Here is a 23,213-nt window from a genome sequence, read left to right on the forward strand (position 1 = left end):
ACTGGATGGAGATTCGAACCGCCGTCCTCAGTCCAGAGTTTTATCATGCCACTACATCGCCTCATGATTCTATTAAAGAAAACACAGATCCACTTCTTACAGGTATTGGAGTATTTTAGTTCTTGTTGTTGTTTTTGTTATGTTGTTATTGTTGTTGTGGCCTTCAGTCAGAAGACTGGTTTGATGCAACTGTCCGTCGTACTCTGTCCTGTACGAGTCTTTTCGTCTCTGAATAACTACTGCAAGCTACGTCTTTTTGTACCTGCTTATTGCATTCATCTCTTGGGCTCCCTCTACGATGTTTACCAGCCACACTTTTGTGCAATACTACAATGGCGATCCCTTTATGTCTCCGATTGTGTCCTATATCATTTTCCAGTCAGGTTGTGCCACAAATTTCTTTTCTCTCGAATTCTATCCAGTACTTCATCTTTAATTACATCTTCAGCGTTCTTCTGTAGCACCAAATTTCAAAAGATTCTTTTCTCTTCTTGTCTAAACTGTGTATCGTCCATGGTCCACTTCCATACACGGCTACGCTCCATACAAATACCTTCAGAACAGACTTTCTAACACTGAAGTCCATATTCGATGTTAACAAATTTTTCTTCTTCAGACATACTTTTCTTGCCATTGCCAGTCTACATTTTATATCCTTTCTACTTCGGCCGTCGTTTATTATTTGACTGCCCAAATAGCAAATCTCATCTACTACTGTAAGTGTTGTTTCTTACGCTAATCACCTCACTTAATTGGACTACTTTCCGTTATCTATGTGTTGCTTTTGTTGATGTTCATCTTCACCTTTCGAGACACTGTCCATTCCGTTCAAATGCTCTTCCAAGTCGTTTGCTGTATGTGATAGAATTAAAATGTCACCGGCAAACTTCAAAGTTTTTATTTCGTCTCCCTGAATTTTAATTCCCACTCCAAATTTTTCTTTGATTTCCTTTATTGATTGGTCATTGTACAAATCGAACAACATCTGGGATAGGCTCCAACCCTATCTCACTCCCTTCTTAACCACTGCTCCCGTTCCGTGGCCCCCCTTCCCTCCCCCCGTACTGTTGTAACTGCCGTTTGCTTTCTGCACAAGTTGTAAATAGCCTTCCGCTCCCAGTATTTTACACCAGCTGCCTTCAGAATTTCAGTGAGAGTATTGCAGTCAACACTGTCAAAAGTTTTCTCTTAAGTCTACAAACGCCATAAACTAAGTTTGTCCTTTCCTTAGTCGGCCGGGGTGGCCGAGCGGTTCTAGGCGCTGCAGTATGGAACCGCGCGACCACTACGGTCGCAGGTTCGAATCCTGCCTCGGTCATGGATGTGTGTGATGTCCTTAGGTTAGTTAGGTTTAAGTAATTCTAAATTGTAGGGGACTGATGACCTTAGAAGTCCCGTAGTGCTCAGAGCCATTTGAACCATTTTTTTGTCGTTTCCTTAACCTATCTTCTAAGGTAAGTCGTAGGGTCAGTATTGCGTCACGTGGTCCTACATTTCTCTGGAATCCAAGCTGCTTTTTCCCGATGCCGGCTTCTACCAGTCTTTCCAGTGGTCTGTAAGGAACACTGATTAAACTGATAATTCGGTAATTTTCACAGCTGTCAGCAGCTGCCCTAGTTGGAACTGGTTGGTTGGTTGGTTGTTTCGGGGAAGGAGACCAGACAGCGAGGTCATCGGTCTCATCGGATTTGGGAAGGACGGGGAGGGAAGTCGGCCGTGCCCTTTGAAAGGAACCATCCCGGCATTTGCCTGGAGCGATTTAGGGAAATCACGGAAAACCTAAATCAGGATGGCCGGACGCGGGATTGAACCGTCGTCCTCCCGAATGCGAGTCCAGTGTCTAACCATTGCGCCACCTCGCTCGGTAGTTGAAATTGGAATTTCATTTACTGACATATATTTATAACCCTGTTTTTCATCGTACTGTGTTCTGGAAGTAGTTGAAGAACCGCCTAATAAGAAAAAAAGTAATGCGCGGTCCGTACAGTCCACTACACCTATTTAAGAGACTATCGCGTAGACTAGGTATACTTGACTTTGTGTAACGAGTACGAACCAGTGATTTCCTTTTCAGGTAGACCCAAGTGTGTCGTTTGTTCACCGTTTGAGTGGCTGTCAGGGGGAGGGCGAGAGAGGCACGACCTGTTAATAGGCGCGCCGCTCCGGCCGGCAGAACACACGGGCAGGCCGGCCACCCACGCAGAGCCGGCAGCGCTAGTTGCGGGCGCCGCCGCCAGGGCACGCTAGGGCGCGCTAGGCCGCCGCTCTGGCCCGGTCCGCGCGCCGGCGGGGCAGTGCGGACTGCGATGTGGTAGCGCGAGGCGGCGGCCGCCATGCACACCCCCGTAGCCACCATGGAGCGGCCCTCCTCGTCCTCGGCCGGACTCTCCACCAGCCGCGACGACCAGGACAACTTCACCAACAGGTCGGTGCCCGCCGTCGCCTGCGTCTGTCGTGTGCCCGCCGGTGGACCCAGTGTGCGAAAATCCTTCCCTCTCCCCCACAGTGCCGCTTATCGGACGCTCTCGTACGGCGGCCGCTTACGCCGCCAGCGAGTGGAATGTGTGCTAGTGGAACGCAGAAATGTCGCCAAACCTACTCTCTCTTTGTGCAGTTGTTAACGGAATCGCGCTTTGTTTGTAAACATTTTCGCTGTGGATCACACAGCGAGGATTCCGTCGAAGTCAATGACAGCGTGTGTGTGGGGGTGGGTGGAGTGGGGAGGGAGTGTAGCCTGCATCACGTGAGGAATCGATACCGCCTTGTGTCGTACCCTACCGCACTGTGCGCTCCGCGGCCGTCACGTCCGGCGTCTGTGTCTGCGGAAGACCCACGCCGCCGACGAGCGGTTCGAGGGTCAAACCTGCGCAGCTCGTCCGAGCCCCCTCGATGCACACATCAACGCTGCTTAACCTATCCCCCTGTATTTTTGATTCTTACCATACAAATATCGGCTGCTGTAGGTCATGTTTATTTCTTTAGTGCACGATGCGTTTTCTAACTAAAGTGACAAATCTTAATACCTGCTGTTTCCGTCTTTCTTTAATTTTGCTAGTAACTACACTGTAGTGATAAATAATGCCGTGTTTGCATCACTTGTATGTTACCGAAACGAAACAGCAGCTTCCAGAAAGCATCGGGTTGAACATGTCGTAATAGTAGCAAACCCACATGGCAACGGGAACTACTTTTCTACACTCGTTTAGCTCGCGAATTACATAAAATATGTAAGAAACGTAGCAATTGCTTTGTTTTTAAAAAATAAGCCATTCACTCGTTTAGCTCGCGAATTACGTAAAATATGTAAGAAACGTAGCAATTGCTTTGTTTTTAAAAATTAAGCCATGTTTTACCTGTATCCGGCTTTCAACTACGATTTTACTGGATGGAAAAAAAAAGTACACACAGCCTCGATACGGAAAGAAATTAGTGTGAAACGTGTTGGATATGACACGTACAACTTAGGTTAATGTAATTCGTGATTCTTCGCTCAAGACACTATGTATAAATATTTTTCATCCTTTTTCTCTGGTGATAACAACTGAAATTGCTGTTTAAAATCATCTCACAGTTAACGAAATAAAATATCGTGTAATTTAATAACCACTGAAATCTCGACAAAGCAAAAGAAATATAAATCTTATCTATGTCAATTAATACTCGAAGTATTAATATGGGGTATCTTAAAGTACGCTTTGAGTCACATTTTGTGGAGTACAGACGTTGGTTACAAAAAATTGTTGAAAAGTGTATGTGAGACTACTTATAGTGAGAATCCAATGTTTGAAAAACATTGGCACCCGCAATTTTTGCGTTCCTATAGCGAAACATGTGTTAAATATGGCGCGAACGTATACATCAGTCTGTTCCTACAACCTTTATTTCGCATCCACATTTCTTGGTGTCACCAACTCTGGGCATCATATCACTTTCCGACCTAACCTAGATCTCGGGCAACGCTTCAGGTCAGTCTGTCGCTTAACCAAGGTTTCGGGACGGGAGAGTTCCACTCTAGCCCCGTTCTGTTAATTTGTCATGAAACGAACTGTTTCATTTTGTTAATTGTGGAGTGGAAAAGTGGAACAATGACTCATATGCCTTACGTGTTGAGTTAATCTTCCGAAAGTGGTAGGTGTAGTAGCGAGAGGCGAAAAAATTTTCTTTGGGGTCAAATGTTATCATCAGTCACATTATTCTGCCACTGTTTTACAGAAATTCCCTTCGCTCTCTATAAGACGGCTAGATGTTATTGGTCACCAGACACAAAAAGCTTTCGTCAAACCAACTGTGTATGTGGGGTGTGAGATTAATTATGTGTAATTTCAGTCAACTTGGTATTTTCACGTTCAAAAAAAAAAAGTTAACTTTTAGAACTGAGGGGCTGTCTTCCAGTTAATAACAGCGTTCTATCACTCCTCACGTTCCATATCAAACTGGTGCCTAGTGGTGGTGGTTGTTATCAAAGTTGTAGGGTGTTGATCACTCGGCAGTTAAGCCCCTTTGCAGACAGTAGAGACGAGTCTGGCTGAAATGCGTTTAAACGACAATAAGTTTTACAACCAAATAGAATGGCCACAGCGATCATGATTTATAATAAACGCGCACCCATTTAGGCAAAAAAACCACGAAATAGAGATAATTGCAATAACTGTCGATAAAATATATTATAAAAGTGCATAACAAAAACATTTACAACAGCTCAGATGACTATGCCAGCTCAGATGACTATGCCTGTGTGAGCACTTTGAAACAATGACTGAGCCAGTCACTCTGTAATATCCCAGAATCTCTCTGCCGGTGATTTGGAAAGCAGGCCAGACAACACACACAACCTTACGACGTATATCACACTCGCCTTATTGTCCTATAAAAGACAGGTATCGGTCCTCAGGTTAAAAAATAGAATAGCACAGTTAAAATATGATGTATCGACACCCGACTTCTCACGTCGGATTCTTTCTTAATTTAGACACTGTTAGCCACCTTGTACACGCAAATTTGAATACATGCTTACATTTGCATTACTTAGCATACTTAAAACACGTTGATGGTAGACTAGTGATCTGAAAACTGGTTCGTAATAAATAAACATTAGTAGAATAAAACAGTTTGTTTGCTACTCGACATTAAATATCTGAAACATAGAACATTATGATAACTGTTAATCTGCATCACAAGAAGGCCGTCTGCACAAAAACACTGTATTTACCGATGCTGTGACTGAATTTCATGTAATGTTTCGGCTCGCCTTCGTTTTAAATAGGCGCGAGAAAGTAATCAAAGACATTTTAGTGCACTGGGCTGTTAGTATACCTGGCAAAACCACAGTTATGTTAAGCGTGAATGATGCACGGGCCTACTGCAATGTCGGTCGAATGTTGCAGGAATATAATCTGGATGTGCACGCGACTTTATCCTTGCTCGAAGGTAGTCAATGATCGTCATCGAAGGAAAAGTTGGAAAGGAGAACTTGAATAGGTATATATTAAAGTAGACTTTTCCCATGATGATAAAGCTGAAAATTCAAGAAACACTAGGACTGAATGTATCCTGCAGTCGTTCGACACTCTACTGCCCGTTCTAGCTTCCCACGCCCGGGTTCGATTCCCGGCGGGGTCAGGGATTTTCTCTGCCTCGTGATGCCTGGGTGTTGTGTGATGTCCTTAGGTTAGTTAGGTTTAAGTAGTTTGTAATATTATTGGTATTTCCGTCCTACGAAAGCTTTGAGTACCCTTTGAAAGACATTTGTTTTGTATAATTTACATAACTGTAAAGATGCGCATCTAGCGCGGACGCTAATACATCGATTGCGCAGTCAAAGAAACATTTTAACAGAAGCTGAACTGTCGTTCCGCTTCGATCTAAATAAAAGATGACGGTAGAAAACTTTTGCAGATATTCAGATTTTAATGTACTTCTGCTTGTTATGTGAAAACGTAAAGGAGGTCGACTTTAAGTTAAAAAAGTGAGCGGTCTTGCTAGCGTGCAGACATTATTAATTAATAAAATTAAGGTAATTCATGTTCGAAACTGTAAATCAGCAAGTTATTGTTATCGGAGGTGTTGAACAGTGCAAGAATTGTCTTCAACGAAAGGAGAAAAGTAGTGACTATAATTTGTGACAAAAAAAACGTGAACCAAGGAGACAGCACAGGACAGGCTGAAATCTGATCGCACCATACTGTTAGAAAAGTAATTATGTAAGTTGTATTGTTTATAAATAAGCCCTAATTTGCTAGTGAGAATGGTTTGAATATATTTAGTGTTTACCAGACTTCTTATTCTGTTCTTTTCCTTTATACTTTTTTTATCCTCCATGCCATATTATTTTTATAAATGTCAAACAGCCTTTACTACAGCAGAGAATACTGCGGCATCCTGGTCGTAGACAGAAGGCCGCTCCTTGTCTTCTATACAATTCATAGCTGCCCCATTTATTAATGATTTCATTTGCAAATGCATTTTGTTTTACTGTTCATTGTGAAAGGTCCCTTAGGTAATTATAAAATTCATACTAATTACGTAAAGAAATCCGGGTTGTTCTTTTCCAAATAATAGAAGTCTTTGCGTAATCAGAAACTAGCCTCCTTCTGACAACGATCAGGAGCCGACCAGAAGACGGACGTCTTCGACCGCTTTCGTGTGTCCTGTGGCAAAGCTGTGCCATACTGGGAACACGGCATTCTAGTATGAAATACAGATTTAAATTGATAGAATTGAAATATATTTAACGTAATAATAATAATAATAATAATAATAATTTTTTTATCATACTAGAAGTTCTAAGTTCTAGGGGACTGATGACCAAAGCTGTTAAGTCCCATAGTGCTCAGAGCCATTTGAACCACTCTACTGCCGTTGCTATCTTGAAGTCAGCTGGTCTTTCCACGCCGCATACACGGATCGAGAAGGCCGCTTGTTAAACAGTACAGTGGCAAGTAACCACTCGGGAGAGCGCGAATGCTGTCACAGTGCCCCTTCGCGTACCTTCACCGCGGCTCACCGTATTTAGTCTTCCTCGACGAATGCTTTCTATGTTGCACTGCAGCACAGCGGAGTCCTCACAAAACATGCAAGTTTCGAGGATGAATAGGCCACCCTCGCAGTCCATAAACTGTGTTCGACGCAACTTCGCTAACTTCTGTGAAGATGAGATGGCAATAGGAAGTGAAATTAAGAGAAAGTAGTGCACCAGCGCTGGCGCGGTCAAATGAAAAGTAAAACCTTCTTTCGAAACTGCACTATATCGTCAATTGAGTTTAAGATGATATTCATACTTAGAGAATGAATGCAGTCGGGCAGCCGTTTAGCGAAGGCCTGCTGGTGGAAGAAACATAAGAAACGCCTGTCTCTCACGTGGGAATGTTTCTTTTACAGCTGCGATAGGCAGGGAAACTTCACTTTTGCTTTTAAGGTGGTTTTCCTTTACCTAGAAGCCCGAAATATCGTCGGTAATTTTTCTTAGATCTGTATTCTTTCTTCATTCCTTTCGAAGAAACAAGTTTACGTTTGCCATGAAGTTTGGATTCTGAATGTAAGGATTGTAGAAGGGAAGACAAATGGTTGACTTCGATTTTATTGGGAGAAGGAGACTGTATAGGACACTAATGCGACCCATTGTTTAGTACTGTTCGAGTGTTTGGGAACCGCACGAGGTCGGATTGAAGGAAGATATCGAAGGAATTCAGAGACGGTCTGCTAGATTTGTTACCGGCAGGTTCGAACAGTACGCATTATTTCGAGGATGCTAGGGAACTCAGATGGGAATCGCTGGATGGAAGGCGACATTCTTTTCGAGGAGGAGTATTGAGAAAATTTGCAGGACCTGCATTTGAGGCTGACTGCGGAACGATTCTACTGCGGTCAATGTACATTTCGCGGAAGGATCACGAAGATTGGAGAGGTTAGGGCTCGTACGGAGGCATATAGACAGTAGTTTTTCCTTCGCTCTATTTGCGAGTGGAACAGAAAAGGAAATTAGTAGTAGTGATAGTAATAGTACACGATAACCTTCGCCACACGCCAGACGTTGGCTTTCGGAGTCTCTACGTGGACATAGATGTTACGTATCTCATTTTTACTTTCTCGTCTCCACCGTTAGTCTGTCCTGTGCAAGCCTGTTCATCTCTGCGTAACTACTGCACACCGCCTCATTACGAACCAACTTCTTGTAGCGAACCCTTCACCTTCCTACAAAAATTTTACCTCCCATCTGCCCCCGCACCCACTGCTGCCAGCCCCCTGTATTACCAAGTTACCAGTTCCTCCTTGACTGAAGACTTGTTCTGTCAGCTGACACCTTGTTTTAATAACATTTTGCCATAAATTTCTTTTTTCTCCAGTCCGACATTTAGTACCTCTTCAGAAGTTAGCCGACGAATTTACAGCATCTTCTAAGGGAGCAATTTTTTTTAAAAAAATTTATTTTCTTCGTGTCTGCATCGTTTATCGCCCATGTCACCACTTTAAATATCAATAAACTTGCAGATAATTAGTTACAACGTCGTACTTTTGCATACATAATAAATTTATCTGTGACGAAGTGTTACCAGATAAGTGTGGTAATAGATCTTGGCAAAATATCACCCTAGTGTGAAGACAAGCAAATAGCCCTTAACGTAGAGAAACCTTTTGCACGTCGCAAAAAACAATAGATGCAGCTACCTTTACTTACAAGAATCGTTAGAGGCAATTTTAAACTGTCAAGTCATACAAATTCCCTGAAGTAATAGCATGTAGCGAGAATGGAGTACATACACGAGCTCGCTTGTAAACGAAAGAGACAGCTACGGAAGAGACAGCTTGCAGATCACCCATACTGGAGTGTGGTACAGCAGTTCAGATTCCAAGGGGCCCACGGTCCACGCCTTCCTCGGCCATGTCTCGGACCCTTAAGACTCCGCGTTTGTCACGGGATCCACGCCGGCCGAGGTTAGGGATGTCCTCCCGTTCAAAGCAAATCTGGTAGAAGTTGTAAAACATTCTTCCAGTCTGTCGAAACAAGGAAAAATGGCTGTGATTATCATGACCATAAAGATAAAAAAATTACCCTCTAAAGCTTAAATATGAATTAGTGGTATTTTTACCAGTTCGTTTAGCGTTACCCAAAGTGCACCACGAGGAGTCGAGCTCACACCCAGTAGTATTTACATTATTTTCTATTTTGATATATACTTACAAATTCGTCATATTAGCCTATTACATATGCCCATCGTCAATAATTTCACATATTGCATTCTTGTAATTTTTCCAGTACTGAAGTTCGCCACTTGCTGCTTTATGAATTTTAAAACCAGGAAACACCTTTCCTTTTCTTGATTTTTTTGAGTGGATGCAGTTTTGCTGTCTTGTTGAATTTGCTTCAGTACCGCAAGAAAACCTGTCTGTATCCAAGATGCAGGAATGGAACAGATTATTGTACTTGCTGTGGAAACTTTCGGAAGCACTGGTGGTTTTCTGTTTCTTGGAACTTCGTTCTGCCCACATGGACGGAGGAAAGAGTACGTCTATATAAATGTTAAGTACTTGCAAAGGCATCGCTGAAATTAAGTCCTCAACAGAACTCTCACCAACCATGCCAGGAACCAACATTGCCAAACCTAATATGTAGGACACTAACTTCCGATTTCATTTCCGTACCAGTGGTCATCTCCGAATCCCTCTGTGTCTTTATCGCCACATGCTCTGTGTTAGATGAATGGCTTATTACCCCAGACCACACTACATTTCCAGCTTTCATAACGCTTTCTTCAAAATGGAAAACACTGTTCGAGATAATTTCAGACCTAGATTATCACATTTATCAACAACTGTCGAAAAGACATGCTGGTAAGATCTTTTCTTATCGCCGCCGCCCCCCCCCCAAAAGAAAAGCAATCTAATGTCCATTAACAAGCCTCTGGATCGTAAATAGCTGACAAAAAACTTGGTGCAATACTTGAAAGTTCCATCAACATATTTTGTCACACTAAGTATCTTCAGCTTCTCAGAATATTACTTTTTTGTCAGCACCATTATGTAACAATAGATAAACCGCACCTGTAACTTTCACCCTTGACATGTTCAGAATGGTATGAACCTTCTGAATATTTAATAGGTAATTTCGGTAGAAATTTTTCGTCTATTTTTCTAAATGGATTTGTGTAAGCAGTCGATATTTTTAACAGCTATTTCTTCAGTGTGTTTTTTTAGTTGATAATATGTAAGTTTTGATTGATTCTCGCATATATCTCGTGTAGGTCTCCTCGTCAGACCACTATTTCCTGTCCCCGACTTTTGCCAAGTTACTTCTGCCTGGTTGTGATCGGTTTGATTCTCGAGCACATCTGCCACTTCAGTGGAGGCAGTTTTAATGAAACTTTGTAACTCTTAATGTTGCACGTCCATCGGGCTACACCAACTTTTAACGATTTTTGGAATACGTAAGCGTAACCGTTATGAGTACGATTTTCCTTTCCATTCTACTTGCTGTAACTACAGTCACATCACAGGACTTGTTCACTATGAAATGATTAATCGTACACTGAAACGAGCCCCCAAACTACCACTCTGAGAAAGCTGGTTGGGTTCGGGATTACTACCGGCTCGTAATAAGACGTGTTCCGAAGGCATAGGTCCTGGTTACGAAGAGCATGGCCCTTGTGCCAGTTCCAAGCGGATCACACTCACGAGGACTCTCGAGCGTATGTAAACAAAGGCAGTGCGAAAGAACGTAGGTTTGTTTTTGCTTGGTGGGAGCCCACGGCAGAGAAGTTAAAATATCTCAGATGATAGAAAATAAAGGCGGGCGCCAGGTATTTTTCGCAAAATTACCCATAAGATTCCAAGAACTGATTTTTACGGGTGAATCTAAGACACTTATTCATATCCCTGTATAAGACACCAGGTGAGTCCCCAAAGATGAAATTAGCCTAATAAGAGATGACCTACACAAATATGAGTATAAAAGATGAATCTTCTCGTATTGCATGCGGGAAGGGAACGTATACAAACCGGAATATATAGCACAATGAATATTATCTATCCTTTGTCCTGCATTAATAAAAATTCGTAGAGTATATATATAGAAATCTACGTTAATGCTCGGCAAGTTCTGAAAATGTCCGCCGCTCGTGGTCTCGCGGTAGCGTTCTCGCTTCCCGAGCACGGGGTCCCGGGTTCGATTCCCGGCGGGGTCAGGGATTTTCACCTGCCTCGAGATGACTGGGTGTTTGTGTTGTCCTCATCATTTCATCATCATCCAGGAAAGTGGCGAAATTGGACTGAGCAAAGATTGGGTAATTGTACGGGCGCTGATAACCACGCAGTTGAGCGCCCCACAAACCAAACATCATCATCATCATCATCATCATCATCATCATCAAGTTCTGAAAATGACGTACAAGTAAGACGAGTTGCAAATCAAACGAAGTCATAACCAGTTTCGGCCATACAATAACCAACTTCAGATTCTAAAGGCGGCACACACTGAACACAGGTTCATGTGCTCAGTGTATCCCGCCTTTAGAATCTGAAGATGGTCATTGTGTGTGTCATGAGAATGTGATTGCGTCTATAAATAAACAAAAAAATTTTACAAAATAATCAATCACACTCTCCATTGACAAAATGTTGTTTTTTACAAAAGAAGTTGTATATAACGAATATTTATTGGAATAGCCTAAATGTTTCTGAGCGTCGCTTTCTCGTGTATTTCTTAGCTTTCTTTTGGCATCCATCCCACTTAAACATTCTGGTCTTTGAATTCTCCTTAATTCAGCTCTTTTCTGTTAGCTTTTCGAAGCTTGGCGGCTTAAATATGGCGAGTATACAGCTTGGAGCTATTGTTAAGGAGACACTCCACAGTTTCGACTATGTTATTTCTTGATTACAAAGACATTCTGTGCAACTCCATACATCAAACTAGACTCCTCAGTCTTCTCTACATTCTGATTCTTGTCGGTATGCGTGATTTGACGACCAGTGTGGTGAAAGAGGTTGGTGTTTGGTGTGAATGACGGTTTCTCTCTCTCTCTCTCTCTCTCTCTCTCTCTCTCTCTCTCTCTCTCTTTCCTCCTCTAGTCTGAATAGTGCATAAGTGTCTGAGGTTCTTGCCAAATCGGCCCGAAGGATGAAGTTCGATGATTTCAGCTACTAAAGTTATAAGCAACCTGCTTAATACGTAAGAAAATGTAACTGATGTACTAAGGGAACTTTTAATGCATATCATTACATTAAAAAGGTATTTTCCGTACGTACTCCAAGAACAAAGTAACAGCCGGGCGGGGTAGTCGTGCGGTCTGGGCGCTTTGCCACGGTTCGCGCGGCTGCCCCCTTCGGAAGTTCGAGTCCTCCCTTAGATATGGGTGTGAGTGTTGTCCTTAGCGTACGTTAGTTTAAGTTAGATTAAATAGTGTGTAAGCCTAGGGACCGAGGACCTCAGCAGTTCGGTCCCATAGAACTTACCCCAAATTTCCAACGAAGTTACAGACTTAGGGCACATCCATTGTGCAGGCCGTCAGAATTTGCTTGCTCTTCTCGTGAATGAAATAGAAAAATAGTCTTCACCCTGCATTGTAGAGGTACCGAATTGTCGCTGAACTACGAAGAGCGTTTCGTTTGCCGCAGCCTGAATCGGGTCCAGTGTACCCCGCGAAAGTGTTTGGCGCTAATCTCGGTCTTATATGCCTTGCAAACTTTAAGTTTAATTTGCAGAGTGCGTACCGAAAGTGTTCTGCCTTGGGTACAGAGAAAGAAGAAAAAAGTGAAAATCTGGAGGAAATCTTTTTGTACTCGTTAGGAAGAAACAGAATTACAAACAGATCGAATATTGAATCACTCAGTTACAGATTTGTTACTGTAAAGTGTGACACAATCTATACGGGAAAAAGCGCTTGTGTACCTGTGTGAATCAGAACCCACTGAAGCTAGTCTGGTTGTAGCAACTAGAAGTCTGCATCAAGGTGGACCAAGAAATATTACGTTGTTTCTTGCAGTTACGGACCAGTCAGGAGTGGAACAAAACGAGTAAAACAAATTTTGATATAATTTTATTGCCGGCTCTTAGGCAGATATCCTGCGTTCTCTCGGTACGGTACTCTTGTAGCTAGTTTGGTTATTTATAATGTTTGCAGAAATTGTGAGGAGCGTGTTGCCCGAGCGACAACAGCAGATGTTCTCCCCGACACGGCATCTACCGCGCCACAGCTTTCCCCTTTGTTTCTCGTGTTGTGCCGCAGACTTGGCGCCAAAAAGCGCCCGTGACGCGTCGCGTACCTGCCTGCCCGAGCAGTTCAAGGAGAACGGCTACGTCGGCTGGAGGAGCCTGCAGGAGGCTTTGTTTACGCGAACCGTGTGTGCACGCGCGCGTAGTTTCTGGCGCCGCCGCGTGAGGGCTCTGCCGTCCGCGCACGCGCTGCACCCGGAGGGGCCGAGCGTCGATCAATAGCCGTGTGTGTCTGGATACGGGGGAGGGGAAAAGGGAGAGGAACAGTAGGGGATCGCTGGCCTGTCCTGCACTGTGGCGTCGCGTGCCGAGAGCTTGAATGCCTGCTCTCCCCAATGGAGGGTGAGAGCCACTGATAGCCGAGAACGAGCAGCCGACTGAAGGGGGGCAGCGCGCGCGTGCTAGGCGCACGTCCTGTCGCCTGCGGCCCCGCAGCTCCAACACGATCGTGTCTCGGAAAGCACCGCAGTGGTCAAACCAACGTCAGGGTTGACATACCACGATTAAATAAGACAGACAACTTAATGACTGGAACGAAAGCTGCCAGAGTATAAACCGCCGGCTAAAGAGGTCCTCTGTCGTTTGGTTGGTTTGGGAAGAGGGACCAAACAGCGAGGCCATCGCTCCCATCGGATTTGGGAAGAATGGGGAAGGAAGTCGGCCGTCCCCTTTCAAAGGAACCATCCCGGCATTTGGCTGAAGCGATTTTGGGAAATCACGGAAAACCTAAATCAGGACGGCCGGACGCAGGTTTTGAACCGTCGTCCTCCCGAATGCGAGTCCATTGTACTAACCACTGCGCCACCTCGCTCGGTGAGTGTCCTCTGTCCTGACGGAAGATGGCACAGGAAGAGCGCAATGGAGGCCACAGCACTGTCATGTCCCTCCCCACCCCCACCCACCCTAGACTGAACCGCCCGAAAAGCCTGCGGCAAGTGTCCTCCCCACCCCCAGCCCTCTCTACCACGCGCGGATTGATTGTGAGTCACCTGTGTCCAACCGCACGCGACATCGTCCCCGTCTTGTCTTCTGACCCGCCAAAGCGTAAACCGAGATAACGCGCGATATCTGTTCCTTGGGGAGTTTCACGTGCATAATGGACAATGCTGGTGCGTGTTACCTCCAGTGCAATGTCACGACACCATTATTTCCAGTCTGCTTTCCAATCTCCGTCTCGGTCGCACAGTTAGCTTACTTAATTCTACATCTTTACGCTGCAGAACACTAAGTGCACGGAAGACATCCCAGAGATAGCGAGGCGGTGCAGTGGTTAGCACACTGGACTCCCATTCTGGAGGACGACGGTTCAAACCCGCGTCCGGCCATCCTGGTTTAGGTTTTCCGTGATGGTTCTTTGAAATGGCACTACCGACTTCCTACCCCATCCTTCCTTAATCCGATGGGACCCATGACCTCGCTGCTTGGCCCCTCCCCCAAATCAGCCAACCAATCAAGACATTCCAGTGTATCACATCTTAGTGTGTCTTCGCTTAAGGAGCGCAGCAACTGTCTCTGTGCATGTTGTAATTAGTGTCTCATTTTCGCTGTCACTATGGGAGCAGTATGTAGGGGCGGCGGTATTTTCCTACATTCCTCGCACGATACTTGTTCTTGAAATTTTATAAGTAGCCTTTCGCGGCGTACTTGGCTTATGTCTTCTGCGATAGCTAATTCACGTTTGTCAATGTTACCGTGACACACTAACGTCAGTCAAATAAACCTGTGACTATTCGTGCTGCCCTTCCTTGCATAGGTTCAACGACACCTGTTATATTTTTGGTATGGATCCTACACATTTGTTCAGTGTTCTAGGATGGGTCAGACAAAGTGTTCGGCAAACAGCTCCTCTGGACAATTGCTGTATTTTCGCAGTATCTACCGATGAACAGAAGTCTGGCATCTGATTTACTTGCAGTTAAGCCTGTGATAGTTCCAGAAAAAAAAGTCCATAGGCTTGCTCCGATTGGCCGACTGCTGCCCACAAGGCAACGAGGGCTGTGAGGCATGTCACCAGTCCCTGCAGTCCTTTTTGCTGGCAGATGAATCCAGATGATGTCACTACCTCTTCATCCAACCAGCTCCTCATTTCGCTTCACGAGTCTAAGTGGACCCTGTATCCATCTCAGAAAATATCAGAGGAGGTACCGGGAATCGAACACAGGACCTTCCATAGTGAAGGCATTTAAGGTGTCAAACAAATAGTTACAGCTAGGTATTCGTGTGAGTTGGCTGAACCCAGTTATGCCTCATTGTTATTATAGTCATACGATACTAAGTCTTTTTCGTTCTGTAAAGTGCACAACCTTACATTTCTAAACATCTAAGCAAACGGCCAACGTCTGAACCACTTTTAAAATCTTATCGAGATCTGCCTGAATGTTTGCACAGTTTTTTACAGTTAGTAATTCTTTAAAGATATCTGCATCACCTGTGGAAATTCTGTAGCTACTATTGACTGCCAGGTCCTTTATACACTACATGAACGACAAAGGCGTCAATACACTTCCCTGGAGCACCCCTGAAATTACTCCTTGTTCTGTCATTGACACTCTATCCAAGAAAACACGCTACATCCTCCCTACCTAAAAATCCTCAGCGCAGTCACAAATTTTGTTTGATGCCTCATATTGCTGTTTGGTTGTGTGGTACTGTGAGTCCAATGTTTTTAGATGCAGTTACATGTTTAGGCACATGACTGACGAGAACGGGCATAGGAAAGTAGAGCACACAGAACAACAAATAACCCGAATTTTTCTGACTGTAGAGAGAGCGCACCTAGCTTCGAGTAAGTCTTAGATTCGCAAATAACTGAAATCAATCCCTCAGACTTCCAACGTCTCCATCGTGTTTGCACTGTCTCTTTGAGAGCGGCATAGTTCATCCGTTCAGAACGTAGTGCCACAAACACCATCTAAACCCTATTGACGCACTGCTCGCATTCGGGACAAGTTCCAACCCCCCCCCCTCCTCCCCCCCCCCCCCCACCTAACTCGCCAGATTTGCGTGTTCCGCGTTTCACCTTAAATCGTGTAGGTCGAGGGCTGCTATTATTCCTGTGGGAAGTCTACGGCTAGTTCCCTCCTCCACACGTGCACAATCCGAGTTTGTGCTTCGTCTCTAATAATTCTGATCTACCTTCGTTTTCTTCGGTCTCCCGGAAGCAGTCTAGGAATGAGTGAAGTCTCGCCAGTACCACCTCTCTGCGATGGTTCACACACACCATTGTTTGTCGTCGGCTAACACAAAGCCGGTCGAGAGAAACAACACGACAGATATCCGACTACAAGTGCACGACAGAATTCGTCGTGTGAACTGTCTGAAGGGTTTCTTTCTTGACAAACTGTGTATCGCTGACTGAACAGCTGATCTTGCCATGATATCCGACGTTGCCTAGGCGTCGCCTTTTACTGAGCAGTCAGCAAGCTGGTGGTTTGTAAAGTGATAGTGACACTGTTGCAACAGTCTAAATGTTTCTAGAAGTTTGATGCGATGTACTCTTATTGACATATTGCATCTTCTGACTACTGTTTAACTTTTATGTATTCAGTTCAGTTGCCCACATCGTATATTGATGTTATTTAGAGTCGAATGGAACGACATATATGATTCCACACGGATACAGCAACTGAGAATCTTGTTATGCCTGATGACGTTCTAACAAATGGCTCTGAGCACTATGGGACTTAACATCTGAGGTCATCAGTCCCTTAGAACTGAGAACTACTTAAACCTAACTATCCTAAGGAGATTACACACATCCATGCCCGAGGCAGGATTCGAACCTGCGAGCGTAGCGGTCGCGCGGTTCCAGAATGAAGTGCCTAGAACCGCTCGGCCACAACGGCCGGCAACATTTTAACTTGTTGCACCAATGAAGGTTTTTACAGCAGCTGCTGGTGGTCCGTATGATTTTGAATAAATATCAGCAAAGCGTGGGGCTCCAACTACTTACAGGGGCGGGGAGTAGAGATGAAGACTACATGGTAAAGACTTCACAAAACCAGCCGGAAGGTTGACTTATATGCCGGCCGGAGTGGCCGAGCGGTTCTAGGCACAACAGTCTGCAACCGCGCGTCCGCTACGGTCGCAGGTTCCAATCCTGCCTCGGGCATGAATGTTTGTGATGTCCTTAGATTAGTTAGGTTTAAGTAGTTCTAAGTTCTAGGGGACTGATGACCTGAGAAGCTAAGTCCCGTAGTGCTCCGAGCCATTTGAACCATATTTTGACTTATATGCCACAAATAGGTCATTCAGTTAATCCTCACGATATCGTGGCGAGAGGGGAGGAAGGGAGAAATGCCCACCATTTGAAAATATTTTAAAACTTCGAAAAAATATTTATTTTTAATGATTTGTCATACCATATTTTAAATTATTTTAAATTTTTCAGTAAAACGTAAGGCAAAAACTTTTTGCAAGAAAAGTGATATTTTTATTTTCAAGTTCATGACTCTTCTTAGGCATTATACACCTTTAGAAATGATGTCGTGAATAAAAATCACGACAATTAACTAAACTGTATTTTTTCCAGTTTTTTGTGGTGATCATAAAGTACCCCTCCCTTCTGTGTACACATTACGGAATATTTGCTGGTATTGCTAAGGTTGTGCTAGTGGATATTTACAAGTTGTAGACCTGATTTACGCATCGGTACCTATTTAAAACGGATGTTGTTAACAGAAGTTAACATTGATCGAATTTTTTAAAAATTTTTGTAGCGGGCGTAAGTAGCACCCTCCTCGCCCCCTGCTAGTACGCGTTATGGAAAATGCGTTGGTATTTTTAACGTAAACGACGTTCACCATAACAGGTATGTTGTCGTTGTCGGATACTGCGACGTCGTTTGATTTACGAGCGCCGTGTGTGTACAGAGCTGGACTTGTGAGAAGGCCGCTGTCGTCATGCGCGTTTAGCGCCGTCTCGCGCGGCCCCCTGCTAATGGATACGCAGCCGCAGCCGTGACGTCACGGCGAGCAGGCGTCAGGGTCCAGGCGCCGCTGGCCGCTGAGGGCCGAGTGCTGCCGACGACGGGCGCACTCCAGAGGGGGCTGCGGCGTGGCCCCAAGCCGGCCTGTCCGATGTACGGAAAGTCCTGCAGCTGGAGAGGTGTACTCGTAAAATCGTTATCAGGCGTGTTTCCCAATGCGATTTATTGTCGTAATTTGCTGATGTCACAAAGCAACAATATGAGGGAATTACAGACTATTTTTGTCCACGATTAAAGCTAGTCTTCGAAAGACTCGCTGTCTGTGGCATTCAGATCCTGAAATTTCAGCTTTAAAGACGATTAACTGATCCGTAATCCATGTGTGATGGAATAATGCGTTTATTGAGTTACCGGGCAGCTTTTAAATTAATGTACACTCCTGGAAATGGAAAAAAGAACACATTGACACCGGTGTGTCAGACCCACCATACTTGCTCCGGACACTGCGAGAGGGCTGTACAAGCAATGATCACACGCACGGCACAGCGGACACACCAGGAACCGCGGTGTTGGCCGTCGAATGGCGCTAGCTGCGCAGCATTTGTGCACCGCCGCCGTCAGTGTCAGCCAGTTTGCCGTGGCATACGGAGCTCCATCGCAGTCTTTAACACTGGTAGCATGCCGCGACAGTGTGGACGTGAACCGTATGTGCAGTTGACGGACTTTGAGCGAGGGCGTATAGTGGGCATGCGGGACGCCGGGTGGACGTACCGCCGAATTGCTCAACACGTGGGGCGTGAGGTCTCCACAGTACATCGATGTTGTCTCCAGTGGTCGGCGGAAGGTGTACGTGCCCGTCGACCTGGGACCGGACCGCAGCGACGCACGGATGCACGCCAAGACCGTAGGATCGTACGCAGTGCCGTAGGGGACCGCACCGCCACTTCCCAGCAAATTAGGGACACTGTTGCTCCTGGGGTATCGGCGAGGACCATTCGCAACCGTCTCCGTGAAGCTGGGCTACGGTCCCGCACACCGTTAGGCCGTCTTCCGCTCACGCCCCAACATCGTGCAGCCCGCCTCCAGTGGTGTCGCGACAGGCGTGAATGGAGGGACGAATGGAGACGTGTCGTCTTCAGCGATGAGAGTCGCTTCTGCCTTGGTGCCAATGATGGTCGTATGCGTGTTTGGCGTCGTGCAGGTGAGCGCCACAATCAGGATTGCATACGACCGAGGCACACAGGGCCAACACCCGGCATCATGGTGTGGGGAGCGATCTCCTACACTGGCCGTACACCACTGGTGATCGTCGAGGGGACACTGAATAGTGCACGGTACATCCAAACCGTCATCGAACCCATCGTTCTACCATTCCTAGACCGGCAAGGGAACTTGCTGTTCCAACAGGACAATGCACGTCCGCATGTATCCCGTGCCACCCAACGTGCTCTAGAAGGTGTAAGTCAACTACCCTGGTCAACAAGATCTCCGGATCTGTCCCCCATTGAGCATGTTTGGGACTGGATGAAGCGTCGTCTCACGCGGTCTGCACGTCCAGCACGAACGCTGGTCCAACTGAGGCGCCAGGTGGAAATGGCATGGCAAGCCGTTCCACAGGACTACATCCAGCATCTCTATGATCGTCTCCATGGGAGAATAGCAGCCTGCATTGCTGCGAAAGGTGGATATACACTGTACTAGTGCCGACATTGTGCATGCTCTGTTGCCTGTGTCTATGTGCCTGTGGTTCTGTCAGTGTGATCATGTGATGTATCTGACCCCAGGAATGTGTCAATAAAGTTTCCCCTTCCTGGGACAATGAATTCACGGTGTTCTTATTTCAATTTCCAGGAGTGTATCTGATCCAGCAGTCAGTACGAGAAATGGGTAGCTAATCTTCCCTTTCGTTCGTTACGTGCTTCTCCTGAACTGCGATAACTGTTTCTGGCTACACAATGAGACGCTGCTGTGTTCGAGGGATTGGACTCCTACACGAGAAAAGCATGGGGCCACTCCCGGGTGGCCCATTCAGAGTTCATTTTTGTTTTGCGTTTTTCAGTAATGTCAGGACAATGCAGTAGTGGTCACTTCCACAGGGAGACGATTTCTCGTTTAGTTTCTCATCCATGTTCAACTGGACTTATGACTATTCGCAAAGAATGTCAACGGGATTTTAAACGCTACACCCTTTTATTCGAGACCAGAGGATAATGAGAATGACTGAACACGGAATAAGTCATCAGCTAAGGTAGCATATGACACATACCTCTCGTGGGAAATGTTAATTGTTCAGTTTGAGGACCCTTGCTTCCAGTGCTCCGAAGAGCTTCTGCTTTGTCTCGTGTTATCCATCGCTTATAGTTGCACTACTTCGGCCTTAGGAACGACACATCATCTGACATGGAGAAGCGACCCAGCTATTAAGACACTGCTTCTCATGTGATTGTAGCGGCATGAAATCCTCATCCAGACTGGAAGTGTTTCACGTTTTCTCTAAATCACATTTTGCACACCAATCAAGCCCGGCCAGTCTACGCTTTATCTCGTCGACTAGACATTAGATCCAGATCATCCTTATAGTTTTTCTTTCGATGTTTCCGAGTTGGAAATTTAATGATTTTTATAAATAGAGAAAAAATGGTTTACTAAAGGTTTTACATACTAAAGGCCGCAGTAGCAAGCGCGCAACAAGTGACAGAGGAGACCAAATACTGTAAATACATAGCGACTGTTTGTCAACAATAGGGTATCGGTATACATCAGAGACCAGTTTGATTTCCATCACGTGTATGGAAGCTGTGCGGTTTGTGGCGATATGTACAGATAAATGTGTTCACCGTGTCAGTCACAATTTTTTGTGTGGCTGTTATGATCGATGCTGCGCGTTTCAAAGGCTCGCTTCATCGTATTAGCTCCCCGTTTTGCAACAGATGGCCGTAGAGCCAAGTAGTGGTGCAGGTCGTAAGTGTCATACAATAAGCTTAGACATTCAAAAACATAACGCCATGGAAATATTAATCGATTTGTGATTGCATCGCAGCCGTAATACAGTGATAGACATAAAAATGTGATTTTGCAGCATGACAGCGCTCGACCCCATGGCGCAAAACCCGCTAAAACATACTTGGAAACGTTGGATAGGAAGTCCTACGTCACCGACATGTTCTCCAGACATTGCTCCGTCTGACAACCATTTTTTCGGTCAATGGCACACGGTCTGGCTGGCCAGAACTTTCGGTCATATAAAAAAGTGCAAAACTGGATCGACTCATGGATGTCCTCAAAAGCAGCCCAGTTCTTCTGCCGCGGGATTCTTACGCTGCCCGAAATATGGGAGAAAGTAGTGGCCAGCTATAGCCAATACTTTGAATCCTAAATTTTTTGTCAGTATTTCACGATAAAGCCTCGAACTTCGGGAAAAATCGGCGGAAGCAAAGTTGTAGAGCTAATAAAACGTCCTTCACATCAATATTTATTTTCACAATCAACTGTTTCTGCATCGATTCACCGATTTTGGTGTTAAAAAAAATGTTGTAAAGAACACGATAAAGTTTTCGTGGTTTAGGAAGAAGACATACAGTTCCAGATGCAGCTAACGTGTAAATAAAATTTGGTGTAAGAGTCAAGCATGCTGTCGAAGGTCTAGAGTGCTGGTCGAAGTATCTATAAGTCTGAAACCTGAGTGGTCGACGTGATAATTTAATCTCCAGCTCTGAGAAAGCTGAGCGTTAACGGACAAAGTTCAGGAGTATTGTTCGATACGCCTTAGACAGGTGTGTGCGAAGTAATGTTGTGATGGGCGGGAGAGACACGTCGTGGTTAGACAGCTGCGTTAGAAAGCTGTTGCTAAGGCAAAGAGAGCGTCACTGAAAATTTAAACATAGGCAAACCTCACAGACAAACAAAAACTGAACGAAACCAAGATTGGTGTAAGAAGATCCGTGCGTGAATCGTTCAACAGATTCGAAAGTAAAATTCCATCTACCGACTGAACAGAAAATCCTAAAAAGAAATAGAATATGTAAAAAAGTTAGGATGGTACAGAAAAGCAACTCGAGTCGCTCGACAGGCCGCTGGACCTGACTGGATACCAATACGGTTCTACATATAGTATGCGAAAGAACTTGCTTCTCTTCTGGAAGCAGTTTACTGTAGGTCTCTGGAGGAACGATGCGTTCCTAACGATTCGAATAAAACGCAGGCCATTCCCGTTTCCAAGAAGGTCATAACTGTACACTTACGAGTATATCAGAGACGTCGGTCTGGTGTATATTCAGGAGATTGAAAATCTAGTTTGCAGGATTCGACATGGGTTCCGAAAACAACGATCTTATGAAACCCAGCCCGCTTCGTTCGTTCGCTAGCCCCAGAAAGCGGTAGAAACCGGTGCCCAAATTGATGCCGCGTTCCTTGACTTCAGGAAGGCATTCCATGCAGTTTCGCACTGCAGCCACGAACTAAATACGAGCGTACGGCATTTTTTGTTATTTCTTTGGTCTCGGGATTAGAACAGGCAATTTTTATTTTTACTAATAACCGAATGAAAAATCTCATAGCATTTTTAAATAAACATTTTGTAAAAAAATTTTTTATTTGTAAAAAATGCATTGATTCTACTGCGTTATTATAGAAAATGGGAAAAGCGATCAGAGCTGTTTCAAATAACAATGCTTGCAGAAACGAGCAACACACACATAGCATGATTTGGTACAGTATTAGTGAGACAATAGTGTACCTGTTCCCATGTGTCGTGGCTTAAGTGTGCAGGTCTTGCCCCCACGTGGTCAGTTTCTCGCTGTCGACGCCGGACATCAGTTGTATTGCAAAAGGGCAACAACTGTGCTCTGGAAACATATTTACGAAGTTACTTAGTAATGAAGTACAATGCTTCATTTGCTTTAAAAGACTAAAGATTTGTCTGCTATTTTTATGAAATAACAACACAGGAAGGAAATTATGGTAACAGTAATAAATTAAAAACTTAGATACATGGGCTACAGTAAAAGTAGAAAGTAAATGGTCTGCTCACTGCGTCTACATAATATCCCTTTATCTGCTCGTAGTCCCTGGAAACGGACAAAT

General features: G+C 44.8%; 1 protein-coding gene across 1 annotated transcript in view; it reads left to right on the plus strand.

Annotated features, from left to right (window-relative positions):
- The first annotated feature begins 2,301 nt into the window (after positions 1 to 2,301).
- The window catches only part of LOC126187917 (mitogen-activated protein kinase kinase kinase 13), a 496,875-nt gene continuing 475,963 nt past the window's right edge, over positions 2,302 to 23,213 (plus strand). The window contains exon 1 of the mRNA XM_049929273.1: positions 2,302 to 2,425. Coding sequence (XP_049785230.1) covers positions 2,334 to 2,425 — 92 coding nt within the window. The 5' untranslated portion in view covers positions 2,302 to 2,333. The remainder of the gene's footprint in view (positions 2,426 to 23,213) is intronic.

Source organism: Schistocerca cancellata, chromosome 5 (genome assembly GCF_023864275.1).
Source record: "Schistocerca cancellata isolate TAMUIC-IGC-003103 chromosome 5, iqSchCanc2.1, whole genome shotgun sequence".
In the NCBI taxonomy this organism is placed as follows: Eukaryota; Metazoa; Arthropoda; class Insecta; order Orthoptera; family Acrididae; genus Schistocerca; species Schistocerca cancellata.